Raw genomic sequence first — 17512 nt, 5'->3', positions numbered from 1 at the left:
TATCCCTGAGAGAAGAATGTCAGGGAGAAAGGGGACAGCAAAATGAAAGACACAGCAGGTGTCTTTCCTTGAATTAGATGCTCTGGGAAGGCCTTATCTGAGGAGGAGGGAATTTTCAACATAAGACCTGAAGAATAAAAGGCAGTTGACTGTGACTTAGAAAATTTTGTTTGCAAGTAAATTAAAGAATAATAGGTGTCAATTTTCCCTTATTTTCACAGAACTCCCTGGGAATCCTTTGGTTAATAAGCATATGGCCACATACCAAAAGTGTATTATTTATTTATTTATTTATTTGTGTGTGTGTATGTATATAAAATAACTGCTGATGAATAGCCTAGACTTTGGTGCCCTTTAGAAAGCAGACAAAAATCTCAATTACTTGAATAATGAAAAAATAAATATAATGCTTTATGCAATCAAACAAGTAATTCAGGAGTACTAGATGTCATTTGCTGCTGTGGTATATGAGCTATACAGATTCTGCTTTGTTCTCCATGGGTTTGGACACACTGAGGCCTTCACTTAGTTATTTGATCAATTTTATGTGTATCTACACATATGCATGTGTTTACCTTCAAATGTTCTACGTTTCTGCTGTTGGAAGTAAGGTTTTTTGATTTTGTTTTTGTTTTCCCTTTTTTGTTAACCTTATTGAGAGCAGAGTTAAGTCTTGGCCAAGAGTGGATTGAGAAGTAAATGGACTGAAGGAAGCATGCTGTTGACTTTCTTCACAAAACTAGAGATTTGTGACCATGACAGGCAAAGGGTGTAAAGTCTTTTCAAATGTGTAATGATTTTGTTGTGTTTTATAAAGTGGGTTTTATATGAACGAGTTCTGGAAGTGCTATTTTAATTGCTGTCCCCAGTCAAACTGATTATACGTCATGGAGAGGGTATTTGACTATAAATTTTCTGGCTGTGAAACTGGTCCCAGATAAAGATTAGAAACTTTGATGTTCTCTATTTGGGGGTGTATAATTTAAACTTTTTAATTTTAAGTCAATTTCAGAGAAGCATCCCATAGGATGTTAAAAAATAACTCTCAGTTAATTTTTTGAAGTAGATATCTTCCTGTTTGGTGGCCTTGACCGAGATTTAGCATTTAGGCTGTTTACATGTGGTTTTCTAGGTATCTGCTTGTAACAAAGCTATTGAGAATGGGAGTGGACACCTGGACCCTCAGTTAATGTGAGGTGTGTCTACTTCTGTGTCCAGCAGAAGTGTAACTGCCCATCCCTTTCAATGGAACTTCAGGTTTCTGTCCATCAAGACAGGATACAATTTAAGTTCTCTGAAGAAGAGCACTTGACATGAACACTCCATTAGTCGTTGTATTGTCCCCTTGTTGTTGATGTGAAAAGTTTGAAAGAATATGAGATTTAATTTTTCTATTAGAAGTCATATCATTACTCAGGTTCGCGTGTATTGCATCAAAATGTGTGGTATATTCAGGGCACACGGGCTCTTCGGCAATACATTCTGTTACCATATTTGCCAAAAGCTAGTGCCAGATATCCCTCTGCAGGGATCTTACATGAAGACTTCCTTTTCTCACTTCCTTTGTAGCATTTTTCTTCCATAATGCCTCCTTTTGGTGACTTCTAACAATTTTCAGAGATCATGATGGCCTTTCATTGTGTAATGTTGCAAAGAGCATAGGTATACGAGTTGAAAAACAGGCTCTGAATTACTATTTGGCCTTGGGTCCAGTTTTCTCATCTGTTCCACACAGTCATAACTGTTAATTCCCAGGTTGCTGTGAAGATTAGGCCTAACATTTAAAAAAAGAATTAAGCATAACATTAGAAGCATTGATACTAATATCTAAATATCTTTTCCCACTCCTTTCCTAAAATGAAGGAACACCAGCCAACTGCAAAGGTATATTTCAGTTTTAACATGTTGTGATCCCTCTACTTCTACCTCAAAGGTATATTTTATAAGGTCTTTGAAACTTTAGAAAAATGACTAAAAATCTGTGGAGAAAATGCATATGTAGGTGGGAGTTCATCCTAACAGACACAGATTGCTCATGTACTAGAGAGCCAGGAATGGAATATAAAAATAGAAATGAAAAATGTATGAATCTTGCCCTTGAGAATCTACAGTCTTATGGAGGAGACAAACATGCAACTGTAATAGAGAATGATGCATGTAAAATGTGCCAGTTCTTTGCAGATGATTAGGACAGTCTGTGGGAGGGAGATTAGGGAAGAACTTCAGTAGGAGGGACACCAGAGCAGCATGGTTGATCAGGAAAAGAAGTATGGGAGGGCTTTTAAAAGAGCAGAAGGTACAGAGACTGGAAATGTTGAAACAGCATGACAGATTCAAGGAACTAGACAACTTTTGCAATTGCAAGAACTTAAATATTTGGAACTGGTGAAAGGGACACATTTGGGGAGTTGTCAGAGGTAAGGCTATTCAACTGCCAACAGGTGTAACAGGTAGCAGTTAAAAGCTCTAATAGTTTTCCTCCTTATTTATGATGGGTAAGTTCCAAGACTCCAAGTGAATAGCTAAGACCACGGATGGCCTCAAGCCCTAGATATATTTTGATTTTTCATATACATACATAACTATGATAAAGTTTAATTTATACATTAGGCATAGCAAGACAGATTAACAACTAATATAAAATAGAATTATTATAACAATATACTATGATAAATGTTATTTATCATCTCTCAAAATGTCTTATTATACTGTACTCCTTTTTTTTTTTTTCTTGTGATAATTTGAGATGACACAATGCTTACTTGATGGGCTGAACAATAAGGTGAATGACACAGACCTCAGCGTACGATTTTTTTCTTTCTTAATGAGAACATTCACCTTTTCACTTAAAGAAAGCACTTGACAGCTCCTCTTTGGCAATATCCAAATTGCCAGCATCACCACTCTAGCACTTTGAGGCCATTATTAAGTAAAATAAGGGTTAACTGAACAGAAGCATTGCCGTACCACGAAGAGTACAAGTGACGAACAGGGTAGTGTATAAAGCGTGGATACGCTGGACAAAGGCATGATTCATATTGTGAATGAGAACAAATGAGGGTGTGAGGTTACAGCATTCTACTCAGAATAGCATGTGATTTATAAGTTATGAATTATTTATTTCTGGAACTTACCATTTCATATTTTCAGACCATGGTTGACCCAGGATAGCTGAGACCATGGAAATCAAAAGCATAGATGTGGGAAAACTACTTTTGAGATTTTCTCTATTTACATAGGCAGAAGAAAGGAGCCCAAACTAGAAGGGGCTATATTGCATTCTCTAAATATAAATAGTGTATTCTCAATATATGATTCACTTAATGAGAGCAAGCAGAAATATCTTTAATGAGATTATTTCCAATGAGGTTACTTTGTTTGATGTTGTTTTTTGGGTCATTGACTATATCAGGTACATTTTCTGATGATTTAAATCACATTTTATTACTCTACAATAAAAAAAAACTAGTGCTATAGGCACAAAAACTTGTAAAAAATACAGTTCATTATATCAAATTCTTTCCATGGTTGGACTTAGGAAATTAAATCAAGTGGGAATAATAAACAAATGATTGTTTTAAGGTTTTAGTCTTCCTTAAAAGTTAATGCAACTTCCATAGTTTCCTAATGAAAATAAATTTTATTCAATAAATTAGTAAAATATTAAGTGAGTTGAAATATTTAATATATTTTAATGACATCAAATATAAATTGCAACATTTAAATTTATTTATTCTTACATAATATACCAAAATAACTCTGGAATAATAGCACTGAGATTTTGTTTTATTTTTTAATTTATTTTTTTGTGGTGGTGGGCATGAAACCCAGAACCTTTTGCATTCTAGGAAAGCCCTGTAACCCTGACCTACATACACCCTAGCCTTGCACTGAGATTTTAAATCTGACTCTGTCTTTCACTAATTTGCTAAAAACTTGAGATGACATTCATTCATTCACTCATCCATTTATCCATTCAACACATATTTGTTGAATTTCTACTCTGCAACAGAACCTGTTCTAAGTTTTAAAGAAAAGATAAAATTCTGTTCTTCAAAGAGTTCACAGTCTTCAGAATCCAACTCAACAATTCCCTTGTAGAACTGATACAAACTGCATTAATGATATCTTAAACAGACATGTTCAAACTCAACTTTTGATTTTCCACCAGATAGTTCCTCCTAGCCTCTGCAAATGATTTCTTCCAAGTCATTCCCATCTCAGTTGATGACAACTCCAACCTTCAGTTGTTACTTTTCAAACTTGAAAATGACCTTGACTTCCCTCTTTCCTTTGCAGCCCACATCCAATCTGTCAGAAAATCCTATTAGCACTGCCTCATTCCTTACCACCTCCTCCACAACCACTCTCAATGCAACATCCTGTCTCTGCCAGGATGATCCCCAAAGTCTCATAAACTGGTTTCTCTCTTCCTACACTTCTCTCCATCTTTGTCATCCTGGTGGTTCTGTTCCAAATCCTCCAGTGTGTTTCTGTTTCACTTGGTGTACAAGTCATCCTTGTGGCTTAGGAGACCCTAAATGCTCTGTCACTTAGTCTCATATGACCTCATTTCTCAGCATGGTCCCTCTCACACACAGTATTCCAGCAACATTGGCATGCTTGCTAATCCTTAAGTGTCCCGGGGTATTTTCCCATATCAGGGCCTTGGCACTGCTTATTCTGTCTTCTGGATCAATTTCCCCTTACATACCTGCATAACTGAGCCTCTTGCATTGATTAGATTCTGGCTTCAATAAAGTCTTCTCAAGGAGGCAATAGACAGAGGGTCTCTATTTAAAACTGTAATCTTTCCATCATCAGAAGTGCCATCACCCTTCCTCTGCTTCATCTCTCCAACCCCATTCTTACCTTGAAGTATAGTTTATTGGTCATTAATTCATTTATTACATTATTGTCTGCCTTCTCCTGCTTGAAAGTAAGTGCAGTTTTATTGTTTGTTCATGGATATATCCCAGGCTCCTAAAAAAGTCTAGCACATAGTACCTATTCAAGAAATACTTACCTAATGAACAGTAGAGGAAAGGAAAGTATCACTTACAATAAAGACAAAATTCTGGTTCTGGAGGTAACAAAAGTCTTCTTGAAGGAAACAATATAGAGCTTAAGACCTAAAAGAGAAATGGAAATTACAGGCAAGTAGAAGGGACAGTGGCTCCAGAGAGAGGGAAATGGACCGGTGAAATATCCAGGGCAAGGAAAATATGAATATTTCCACAAGGCTAAAGGTTGAACAGAGGTGCTTTGAGGGACTGTTGAGAAATTGTACTTTAAAAATGTGCGGAATTTAGGGTTGGGGGTGTAGCTCAGTGGGAGAGAGCTTGCCTAGCATGTGTGGGGTCCCAGGTCTGACTATCCAGCACTGCAAAATAGTGCAGTATCCAGACCTTGTGTGCCTCAGTGACATACTAAGAAATATTTTGCCTTATTCTGAGAACAACAGGGTATCTCTAGAAGAGACTGCTGATCTCAGTTTAGATACAGGAAGATTATTTTGGCTGCTGTGGTGACAAAAGATAGCAGGCAATACAGGTGTAGACCAATAACACAAACAATCTAGTCAAGAGACAACAGTTGTCTGAATTGTGGTTGTGGTGCGGAGATGGCGAGCAATAGGTGAATTTGTTACATTCACCATTTCTCTTAATTTTCTTATTTATAAGTGAAAAAATGATGTCTTGCTGGTGTTAAGTGATATACAAGAATGTGACTTTGACATTTGTGTGGCACTTTAAATAAGGCGACCATTCATTTTTGTAATATGCTGATATAAATTCCATTGAGAAATATTTATAGATCAAAAATAAGATTCTTATTGAAGCTTATTGACCCTGAGTCTTACAGGGTGGTTTGCAAGAGTAAGTACATGAGAGATACTTGTAGCAGTGAAGGATAATGAACTGTAAAATAAAAGCAATCACTCAGAAAATACAAATCACTGAGAAACTTTGTAGTTATCATTGCTATGAAATTCGATTGAAATTTCTGCCACAGCATTTGGTGTGTCCATTCATTCAGCCATAGCAGAAAAGTAGTGAGTAATTTTACTTGATAATACTTGATAAGTGACTGCAGAAATCTGACCTGATCCTTCACAGCATCTAGATCACCTGTGGGAAGATGAAAGTAGGCATTTTTACCTTCCTTAGACAACTAATGTCAGAAAAGGCGAATTATGAAAAATGATTTGTCCCTATCTAAAAAATAATTTACAAATATTTCCATTTTGAGATGTATTTTTAGTGTTTTTCTTATCTCCAACAACTCGCACAATAATTGACTATTAATTCTACCTTCTTGACTATTAATTCTACCTTCCCTCATAATAACCCTGGTTCTCCTTTGTGTCATTGATGTCTTGCTGATGTTAAGTGATTCAATACCAGAAGGTGACTTGACATTTGTGTGGCACTTTAAATAATGCCTTTCTCACAAGAATCTCATTTTACTTGGGAAAGGGCTTAACACACATACTAACTTTCTTAATTGCTATCCTAAGAGACTTATTAGTCCTGTCTGAAAATAGTAAAATCTTTTTCAGTCCAGTAATTAGTGTCGTGCATTAAATAGTACCCTGGTGGCCTAATCGAATTAATTCTGCTTCGGAAGCCTTTAAACTGACCAAAACCCACAGCTGATTCTTTAGCATTTACCATTGCTAATATTAAAGTACTTGCCCACCAACAAACCAGAAGCTTGGCAGATTTAGTTCTTTATATTTCATAGTTTTAAAAAGTGTGCATGCGATTGAAATATCCTCATAAATTTGGGGGAAAAAATTGGTTTTGATAATATGTATTTTGTCAAAGTTAGTTGACAGAATTTTATATATATTATACCATTAAATATGCATTATTAATGTTTTTAGTTATTATAATGCAGGATATCTGGGTTCAAATCTCATTTCTGTTACCAATATTTTGCCCCAAAGACTGGGTGGACTTTTCCTCTCAGAATTGTGGAAGACCTAAGACGATGAAGGAGAGTTTCATTCTTGGCCAACCATAGAAAGGGAAAGTAAACTTACAAATCAACTTCTCAATCCTTTGGGGCTTGGCAGGTTATAGATAAAGGGTTAAAAGAAAAAAAAAAAAAAAGCATGAAAGGACTAGGCATGCAGATGGAGTGAAAAAGAAATTAGAGCTTGTTTGGCATTCACTCTGGCAGCCATCTTAGATTCAACCCGCTTTGGCCAATTCACCTGAGGAGAAACTTCTAGCCTTTAGGTATCCTGACCTCAAAGTTAAGCAGGATGAGGATGGTGTAGAAATTCAGCTAGGTCTCCCATGAGGAACAAGATTAGGGCAGGTAACATTTCCACATTTCTGTATCTGTAAAGAGAACAAGTGATGATTTCTAATATTTTCCCCAAATCTCTAAAACTATGTGAAAAAAACTAACCCGGGTCCTCAATAAAATGTTACTATTTCTCATTTTTTTACTGAATCTCTGAAATCTCATGTGGTTCCCCTTCTGTTAAAGATTGTAGTGACTTGCATGTAGACATCTTTGATCTCTAGGTGCCCAAACTGAAACCTAAATCACCCTGGACAGTATGTGTTTTGCATAGATTGTAAAAAATAAGGAACTGTTACAAATGGGAGACACCAGGAGGGATTTATGCAACTAATGAAATAAAAGCTTTGCTTCTGAGTAAGTCTTTACCTGTTGGCTAAATTAAAACCAGACAGTGCTTTAATTTAAATTTCTTTTTCTATCTTTGTAGGAAAAGTTGTATTCTTAAGTATGTCATTTCAAGTTTCTGACTATAAAAGGCTTGTTCCTTAAGTAAGATTTTTAGTCAAGGTCAGGAGCCATTCTTGGTAATTTAGGCAAAAAAATATGTCGTTTTTAATGTATTCTTTCTACACGAAGAGGCTTTCTTCAGAGTGGATTCAAATAATTTTTATTATTCATAAAGAATAATAAAGGATGTTAATTTTGGTTTCTTGCCAATGGAGCTTTCATTTCATACCCTTGGAAAATGTGATATGGCTTGTGTGCTTACCAAGGATATGGAGCTTTTATGAAGGTTTTATGCCTTTATGCAGTGCAGTTTCAAAGGGCACATGTTCAAAATGCTTTACAGTAAATTAAAGATGACCTTATCACAGACAGTTCTTTTCCAGAGGGTAGACGGCTGTTGAATTCGAAATTAAGACAAGTGAATAATTTTAAGGATATAATGTATTTCCTCCTTACTGTTCTTTTTCTTACGACTTTATTTGATTCTTGACTATTGCTAGGAAGCTTAAAAAAGACTTTCTAAGATTCTTCATGTGGGTTTATTTATTTTCCTAGAGTTCTCCATTTTCTTTTTTGTTGTTGTTGCTAACTATTGTGTAAAAGAAACAAATCATTTTATTGTGTGCGAACCCCCTCAAAAATATCATTCAGCATACAGTGATTCTATGTAAATGATTTATGCTATCTTAGCAATGAGTATGTGAAATTTACCAGGCTGTAAGGCCTTTAACATTCCAAAGTGTTATGCAAAACATTACTTTTATAAAGTAACCTGGTGTTCAGGAAATTTTTAAAAATGATACTGAGTCTGGGCAATGCTGTTTCAATGTTACTCCAAGATTTCTCAGAGCCTGTGATATGTCAACATGAGAAAGATTTTATTGGGTCCAGAACTGTTTTTGTTGAGCAAGATAGTGGTTTACAAAACATCGTTATTAAAAAAACAACAACAACAACAAAAAAAAAAACTAGTTTTACATTATGGTAGATAGTAATAGAAGGAAAAAAAAATAAAGCAATCAAGCAATCTTTCTGGTTAATAACTTACATCTTTAGCATATTTTCAAATTCACCACATTTTTTACTTTCTACATATCCACTTATTTGATATAGTATTTGCTATATCAAATATGGCCTTAGTGTGTCTGTTTAAAACTGTGTATTGTTCAAAAACTGGTACAGTATCATGTAAGCCAGAACAGTGGGGTTTCCTCAGTGACCCAAGGACACAGGAATCTGAATTATAATTCCACTTTTGTCACATATTTTTGTGGTCAGGTATAAAATACAATGTTAAGCTGGGCACATTGGTACATTCCTTTCATCCCAGCAACTTGGGAGGCTGAGGCAGGAGGATTGCAAATTCAAGGCCAGCGTCAGTAATTTAGCAAGGCCCTGTCTCAAAACAAAAACAATAAAAATTTTTAAAAAGGGCTGGGGTGTTGCTCAGGATAAAACACCCCCTAGGTTCAATCCCCCCACCAAACCTTTATATCTTGGAATCCACACCTACAAAATCAGAATAAAAATACTGTGGTATAGGATTGTTTTAAAAGGACTTACTGAGGTTTGCCACATGGAGAGCTGAGTGAACAAAATTCTTCTTCCTCATCTTTCTTTTCAACACTTCTATGGCATAAAAGGGTCCTTGTTCTCCTTTTTTGGCTAAGAACTGTTAGACACCAATACTTGTTAACTTGCCCAAAGATAACAGAGCAGTAAATAGTAAAATCTGGAATGGAGCCTTCCTTGTCTTTTGGTACTAAATGCAATGTTTTCTAAACTGCACTCAACTAAATTTTGAGTTTCATGGAAAATTTAGAAAGTGGCTGTTCACAGGATATTTTGTAACACTTTGATACTATTTAATGGTCAGTACTTTCATTTTTGAATATCTTTTTTTTTCTATTTGATCATGGGGTGGATAGTATGTTTAGAAAAAGATGCCATCGTGATGATAATCCATAAAACTTTATGCTGTTGTCTATCCTCTTTTATATTCATTATGTTCAAAATGAACATACAGCTTTACCTATACCTACCCCTGTTGCTTTTGATGTCAGGCATGATGTATTCTGGTATCAGTGGTAATAGTAATGTGTTATTGAATGGTTTGTCTGATGACTGTTGGACAAAATAAACAGATTTAAAATGCATGTTTTACTTAATTTTGAACAGTACATTTCAATAAATATGCATTCAAAATGGAATAAAAAGAGCATTTGGAAAATTGACTATAAAAATGATTTTCCAGATTTCTTCTGATAGTGTGGATATGATGTGTTCGTGAAATAGGACTGCAAAGCGAAATGGTCTCCTATTGAAATTTCCAGCTCAGCTCAGGGATTTCACAGAGTGTAAACATCAGGGCAGAGATGAAGCATTTGTTTTCAAAGAAGGAGATAGTTACACTGCCATCATGTTCCCTTCAAATTAATTTACATCTACTTTAGCGGATGGTCGAATAAAACAGAAATATTTAACTATCCAATCAAAAATGTGAACATACTTGTTTAGAGGAATCAATGAGCCATATATGCAGAACATAAACCAAAAGGAACTCTGGAGGCAGAACCAGCTGATTTTCTCTTAGCCCAGAATTGTGTTTCTGTGACTGTGACTTTTAATTTAAAATGATAATAGGCTTAAGACGTGATTAGATTTGAGCATTTGAAAAAGGTTGAAAGGATTTTTCTTTCTAATGTGCTCAGGCTCTGAGTTATAATGGCAATATGCAGCATGGATCTAAGTGCTTTTAGTTCATTTGGTCTAATCTTATTTTTTAATGTAGTTCACCAACATTTATAGACCACTAATACATTTAGTAGATGGCTTTACAGATTTCTCCTAGTAATGTGAGCAAGCTGACTCAATGAAGATTTTGGCTTTTAGCTATTATCATAATTTCAATATAAATTGCAATATTTTTAACATCCAATTTATTCAATTTAGGCTCCATTTCCTATCCAGAGACCTGGACATTATTTTAAGAGTTAAGTTGGCAATGAACTAACTGAATGCTATATAAGAAAGCAAATTCATCAATGCTTTTCCATCTAGGAAAATAGAAACAGACACACAATTGAGGCAGATGTACCCTGCTGTGACATTTCTTATTTGCTTCAAAGGTCTTTCCTTAAGTAGACAAGGTATGAAGCAATGGGAATATAATCTAATTTTAAAAAATGATACATAGTTATTGTAGGATATTTGGAAAAGAAATGTAATTATCTATGTTTCCTCCTTAATATTATAACCACCCTTCTTTTTTTTGGAAAGGATCTATTTCTTATTAATCTTCTTGTTTGATTTTTGACTTTTTCAATTGAGATGTAATAGTAATATTTATCACTGATTTCATTGAAGGCATTAATTGTTTTGTTACATAACCTTTCTTAGTATCACTTTAAAATTTTTTATTAGTGCACTATAGTTACATGTAACAATGGGGTTCATTTAGACACAGTCATTCATGCCTGAGGGATAATTTGCTCAACTTTAGTCCCAGTGCTTTCTCTTTAATTCCCCACCTTCCTCCTTTATTCTCCTTTCTCTACTCTATACTGGTTTGTCTTCTATTAGTATCATTTTGTAATAGCTACAAAATACTTCCCATGGCAGAAAATGTAGTATCTTACATATTTCCTTGTTTTCAGAAATTTAGGTTGTTTCTAATATTTTTCATGCCACAAACAACACCAAAGTTAATAATCTTTCTATGAAAATTCACTATTTTCCAGAATATTTTTTGGAGTTAGCATATTTTTTCCAGTTAGCATAAGTTGGCCAAGTGGCTCTCTCCCGTGTTATAGTTTGCCTAATTAATACCTACAACTTTTAAAGGTAAAAATTGCAGATTTTGCAAAAATTGAGAATGGGTTTCATTTAGATCTGTTTAGTTTGAGGCAAGAGTAGGAAACACAAGTGTGACCATTCAGGAGATACCTATAGATTCTTTAGAAACCCAAGGGAGTGAGAAGAGACATCGTACCTATGAAACACTGAAGCCCATGAGAAGAAATTTTAACAGATGGCATTTGAGAAAAAATTGTAGAAAGAAATTTACAAGTGAGGCTGGGGATGTAGTTCAGTGGTGGAGCATCTGCTTAGCACGTGTGAGGTCCTGGGTTCAATCCCAGGAGGAGCAGCGAGAAAAGAAAAAGAAGATTTTTTTTTACATGTATATATGAATATTTTATTATGTTTGCAACACTCATATTCATTCATAGTGCACTGTGGCCTCAAACTGATTTTGTCTTTTTATTCTTTCTCCTTCTTAACTCCCCCACCAAATTTGTTCACTTCTGTCATTTATGTGGTAAAATGAAAGCAATTCAACTGAACAGATTCATTTGCAAAGATTAGATAAATGATATTCTCACCCTCCCATTCTGGCATAAAAATAAAACGAAGGCTTCTAGGATTTCAGGCTGCATGGAGGAGATAAGTTATACCAATAAACTATTGTCTGCCTTTTTGAAAAATCTTTCATATTAAAAGAAAGAATACATACCTATCCACCATGGAACCAACTTAAAATATTACAATGAGGTGCAATGATCTATTTATATCTTTTCACTGGAGTGGGAGAGAATGTGCGTCTCATGAGGACAGGTTCCATATCAAGATCTCTTCCTTCCTCCATACCACCTGCCTTCTCTCCTACCTTTCATTTCTCTCTCCCTTCTTCCTTTATCAGTTCCCCCTCTTCCTTCTTTCCTTCCCTCCCTTTTCGTCTTTACAGTGTGCCCAGCCCTGCCCTAGTTTCTGAGAATTCAGTGGTAACAGACAAGGTCTAGATTTCCCTGGAATAAATATTCTTGTGAAGAGGAGAGATGAAGTAAACAAATATGAAATATATACACAAGATGCTCAGATACTGGTAAAGACTCATTTGCAAAGATTAGATAAATGATATTCTCACCCTACCATCCTCTCTTGGGATGACAGTGCATGAGATGGCCAAAAACAAATATTTTCATGTGACAGGGAGTAACAGGGAGAGGCCTGGGCGGGAAGGGTTACATGTAGGAAGTAATGTTCAGAAAATGGCTGGTATTTAAAGTTATGGACCAAGGTGAGCACTTAGAGCAAAAAGGGTTGATATGGGGGAATGGCAAATTTAGAAAGTTTCAAAGAGTTTGTCCATGGCAGAGCAGAAAAATGGGGTAGACATTGGAGGGACATGTGGATTTAATGATGAGAATCAGTTTATTTTTTTTTCTCTCTTTCACATCTATTTCTCTGCCTCTGATAGGAGATATTAGAGCAGTTTTGTTTCTAATAGAGATGATCTAATAGAGAAAGGGGGCTACTGAAGGGTCTTGACGGTGTGACTGCAGAAATAATGTCTTCAGGAAATTACAGAGATGGGGTTGGGGCATTGTTGGAGGGATCTTCCTGAGAAGGAGTGTGGCCATCTCATGCAGTGTCATCCCAAGAGAGGAATAGCACTGGGAGCTTAATAGTCTTATGGTTGAAAAATAAGGGAGAAATTAGTCTGGTGGCTTCTAATCTCCATGTTCTATAAGATATTCATATAGTATTTTTCTACCTGGCTCCAGCTCCTGAGATAACTCTGCTGTCCCACAGAACTCTCAACTTTGGAAGTTTGGAGTCAGTGTTATCACAGACTGTTAAAGCACAAAGAGGGTATTGAAATCATAAAGTTTGGTCTATTTTTTAGTCTATTCTATGACCAGAATCATTCAAGAGAACTTAAATAACACTCCTAAGACCACTGCAGTAATTTGGGAGCATCACCAGGGTTGAATCTGAGACTGAGGGTCCTGAAATCAATCTTTACTCTTTCTACATTTCTTGTACTAGATAGTGAATATGTGTTTCTTTGTTACTTTGATAGTTTTGGATATCTTCATACCTGGCCATAAAGTGATGCTTTACTGAGAAACCAGTAAGAAAAATGACATCAAAATAATTATTATGAAGAGGTCTTACCTGAAATAGTATATATACTAATGTAACAGAAAATGTTCACAATCAAGAGCACATGCTGTAGTCCCTGCGTTCCATACCACATTCTTGGATCCTCAGGGTTGTAGATGTGGAAATTGTGTTTGAATCTTGGATTTTGTTATAAGTGCTCTGAATTGTATGGTGGGCAACTGCTCTTTGGTTTGCCACTGTGCAACGAGTGTGCAATGTTTCTCTCTCTCGTTCTGATAACATGTATGTGACCCTTTTCAGTATACTTCTGCCCTGACCTACGATGCTGTTCAAGTGATGACCGAAGCTTTCCGCAACCTAAGGAAGCAGAGAATCGAGATCTCCCGAAGAGGAAATGCAGGAGACTGTCTGGCAAATCCAGCAGTCCCCTGGGGACAAGGTGTGGAAATAGAAAGGGCCCTCAAACAGGTCAGTCTCTGAAAACGAGAGTTTTGATTTTTAACATGGCCATTCATTTTAATTTTTTCTTGACGAATTTGTCATGCTTGATTTATTCTTATGTTTAATATACAGGCATTATTATTTCCTAACAACACAAAGATAGGTTGAAGACTGAAAGAAATCCTATTAATGAGCTTTTCTTCACTGGAGCCCAGTAAGAATTACCTGTATAGCTTGTATCTTTTAGTGAAGTAAATATATAATTCTGCTTCTTTTTCATTTCCTCACTAGGTTCAGGTTGAAGGTCTCTCAGGAAATATAAAGTTTGACCAGAATGGAAAAAGAATAAACTATACGATTAACATCATGGAGCTCAAAACTAATGGGCCCCGGAAGGTAAATCTTTAGAGATTTAAAGGCAGGTGTCTCTCTGTGAAGAGGTGAGTTAGCTAATTATCATTGCACATTTCCAAAAACATCCTGGAGAAGATTCACATAGAATTTAGTGACTTCTAGAAACATATATTATTGATTTTTTTTTCTGAATCAAATCTATTCTTGTTTGGTTGGTAAGTAATTTTGAAATGTAATTTAAAAACCACTAGCAAGTAAAACTGTCATACTTTCTTTTCAGACTATAGTTTAAAAAAATTTGGAGAGAGAGAGAGAGAGAGACAGACAGACAGACACAACTGTTGCTGAAAGTTTAGTATTCAGAAGCCAAAAAACAGTGACTGCAAATATGGATTAACTTCAATTTAACATCTCTCTTTTAACTCTCATGGTTAAAATATCAGTTTGGTATTTATTTATATTTCTGTAAGTTCACTCCAGAACTACTAAGAGAATATGAAAAGTGAATATGAAGAAACAGGCCCATTTTAAGAATTGTATTTTGCTAGTTCCTTTGTAGTTTGATTACATGTACACATTCTTTAATTTAGACAAGCTCAGTTAATGTGAGTGTAATTTTGGACTTAGACATGGGATTAAAAATAATTAAATATGTTGGTAACAGAAAGGTCATTTATCCATGCTGTGACCTTTTTCAGATTGGATACTGGAGTGAAGTGGACAAAATGGTTGTTACCCTGACTGAGCTCCCGTCTGGAAATGACACCTCTGGGCTCGAGAATAAGACTGTTGTTGTCACCACAATTTTGGTAATTAGCTGCATTTGCCTATGTTGGACTTTCCTTTTTCTGATGAAAAATATCTTCCAAGGACAGTTGCTGTTTATGTTTTAGGGCAATAACTAATACAGAGCTGCTTTTGCAATGTTATGATCGTTTATTGCATTTTTCTCTGTCAAAAGAACAACATAAACCCTTGCAGAACCATTCACACTGTTCTCTGTTCCATTCAAGTCTGAAATAGTCTGACAGATAGTTCATACTCTATTGCACACCCAAACAACTGGGCAAAGACTAAGAGAGTCGTCATATTTCCTCAGATGTTTTGCTTTGCCATTCCCACCTAACTCTGGGTAAACTCTGTATTCCATTTGTTAAATGAGTTAATAATGTTTTTGGCTTCTTTTTTCATAATAAAAGATGAAATTCTTAAAAACAAGGATGATATCCATTCTTTTTACCCTTAATTTGTACACAGTGGTTGGTTCATGCACAGTATAAAATAAATGCATATTTAATAAATGAGGCAAAATTGAATTGAATCTTGAATGATCTGGGTTCTGAATAGATGAAAGGGAAATGTGGATTATGATGACAAGCTATTGGTGAAGTTGAGAAAATGGAGTTCATTATAGAACATGATTTTGTGACAAACATTTGTGTTTTATTTCACTTTAGCACTGATGTAATAGGTTTGTGGGATTCCTTATCCCAGTAATAAGAGATGCAAATATAGAAAGGCTAATAAGATATTTGAGTAAAAACCTCAGTAGAAGTTTGGAAGTCTCTTACTCAGTAAAGGTGAGTTAGGCATTTGAGGATTCTCACCTTCATCATGTCATTGAGAAGAGCTATTGCATTGAGACTTCAAATATCCTTGGTAACTCTTCCATTGAAGAACATTAGATGATGTGGAATCATTTTTCCATGCTTCCTCTGAAGTTCGGAGCAGGGAGCTACTCTCCAGCTATCCTTGCGCCATCATCTTAGGATTTTATATCTCATAGCAGAAGTGAGAGCTGAAACCTGAAGGCGTAGAATCAGCATGTTACCATGGTTGTGAGTCTTTGAGTCTGTGTATCGAAGGATACACAGATGGATCTGATTTCCATATGAGAACTCCTTGGGGCAGCAAGGACACAAGACTTTGGGTGGATGCTGTTCTTGTGGTCAGTGCAAATTTAGCCAAGAGCAAGAGTGTGGTAGACCAAAGTTGAATAATATAGATGTTGAGCGGCATTTTCCTCTCTCAGCTCTAGGTATTACAAATAGAAGGGGGCATACTAACACTTTGTGATTTTGAGTACTTTGTTAATTCTGATATGGTTAGGTAAAAGATTTTTTTCCCTTTCTCCCTCCCTCCTTCCCTTTCTTTCTTCCTTCCCCTCCCTGCTCTTTCTTTTTCTGGTACCAAGGATTGTATCCATGGTTGCTCTACCACTGAGTTACATCCCTGTCCTTTTTTTTTTTTTTTTTGAGACAGGGTCTCATTAAGTTGCTGAGGCTGGCTTCTACCTTGTGATCTTCTTGCTTCAGCCTCCCATCATGAGTTCCTGAAATCATAGGCATGTGCCATGGGTACAAGTAATCTTAATGAAATATAATGACAGGTATTTGAGGACCTTTGTTCCAGAAACATTATGATTCTCTTTTCCCCGCTAATGTTGTACACCATCTATGTTCTACATTATCTTTGGCAAACAGGTTATTATTAAACATGGGAGTCTGATTCAAGGAGAGTACATTATTAACTTAGCCATTTTAATCAGCTAAAGTGTGGTCTTTCTATATAGGAATCTCCATATGTTATGATGAAGAAAAATCATGAAATGCTTGAAGGCAATGAACGCTATGAGGGCTATTGTGTCGACTTGGCTGCAGAAATTGCAAAACATTGTGGGTTCAAGTACAAGTTGACCATTGTTGGGGATGGCAAGTATGGGGCCAGGGATGCAGACACGAAAATTTGGAATGGGATGGTTGGAGAACTTGTATATGGGGTAAGTATGGCTCTTCTTATAAAGCTATTTAATTTGAATTTTTGCAACGGAATGGCCTCCCCTCCCTTCCAAGTGTCTGTATCTGAGATTGCTGGTGTCCCACATTACTCTAGAGATATGATCTTATTTCCTTGTGGACATGTGAATGATTGAGACTGAATCCAGAAGTAAACATGCAGATAGCTGCTGTAGGCATGTCATCTGTCTTGAAGTGTATGGGCCATATGTATTATAAAGGTTGCAAAGACATAGATATAATATAGA

General features: G+C 35.8%; 1 protein-coding gene across 3 annotated transcripts in view; it reads left to right on the top strand.

Moving 5' to 3' along the window:
- Gria2 (glutamate ionotropic receptor AMPA type subunit 2) overlaps positions 1–17512 on the top strand; it is a 140168-nt gene that overhangs the window by 96906 nt on the left and 25750 nt on the right. For all 3 annotated transcript variants that reach the window (XM_076863786.2, XM_076863787.2, XM_076863785.2), the window contains exons 7-10: positions 13975–14142; positions 14407–14511; positions 15168–15278; positions 17042–17248. In XM_076863786.2, coding sequence (XP_076719901.1) covers positions 13975–14142; positions 14407–14511; positions 15168–15278; positions 17042–17248 — 591 coding nt within the window. The remainder of the gene's footprint in view (positions 1–13974; positions 14143–14406; positions 14512–15167; positions 15279–17041; positions 17249–17512) is intronic.

This window comes from Callospermophilus lateralis, chromosome 8 (assembly GCF_048772815.1).
Source record: "Callospermophilus lateralis isolate mCalLat2 chromosome 8, mCalLat2.hap1, whole genome shotgun sequence".
In the NCBI taxonomy this organism is placed as follows: domain Eukaryota; kingdom Metazoa; phylum Chordata; class Mammalia; order Rodentia; family Sciuridae; genus Callospermophilus; species Callospermophilus lateralis.
The sequence above is the reverse complement of the archived record's forward strand: the minus strand, read 5'-3'. Positions and strand labels throughout refer to the sequence as shown.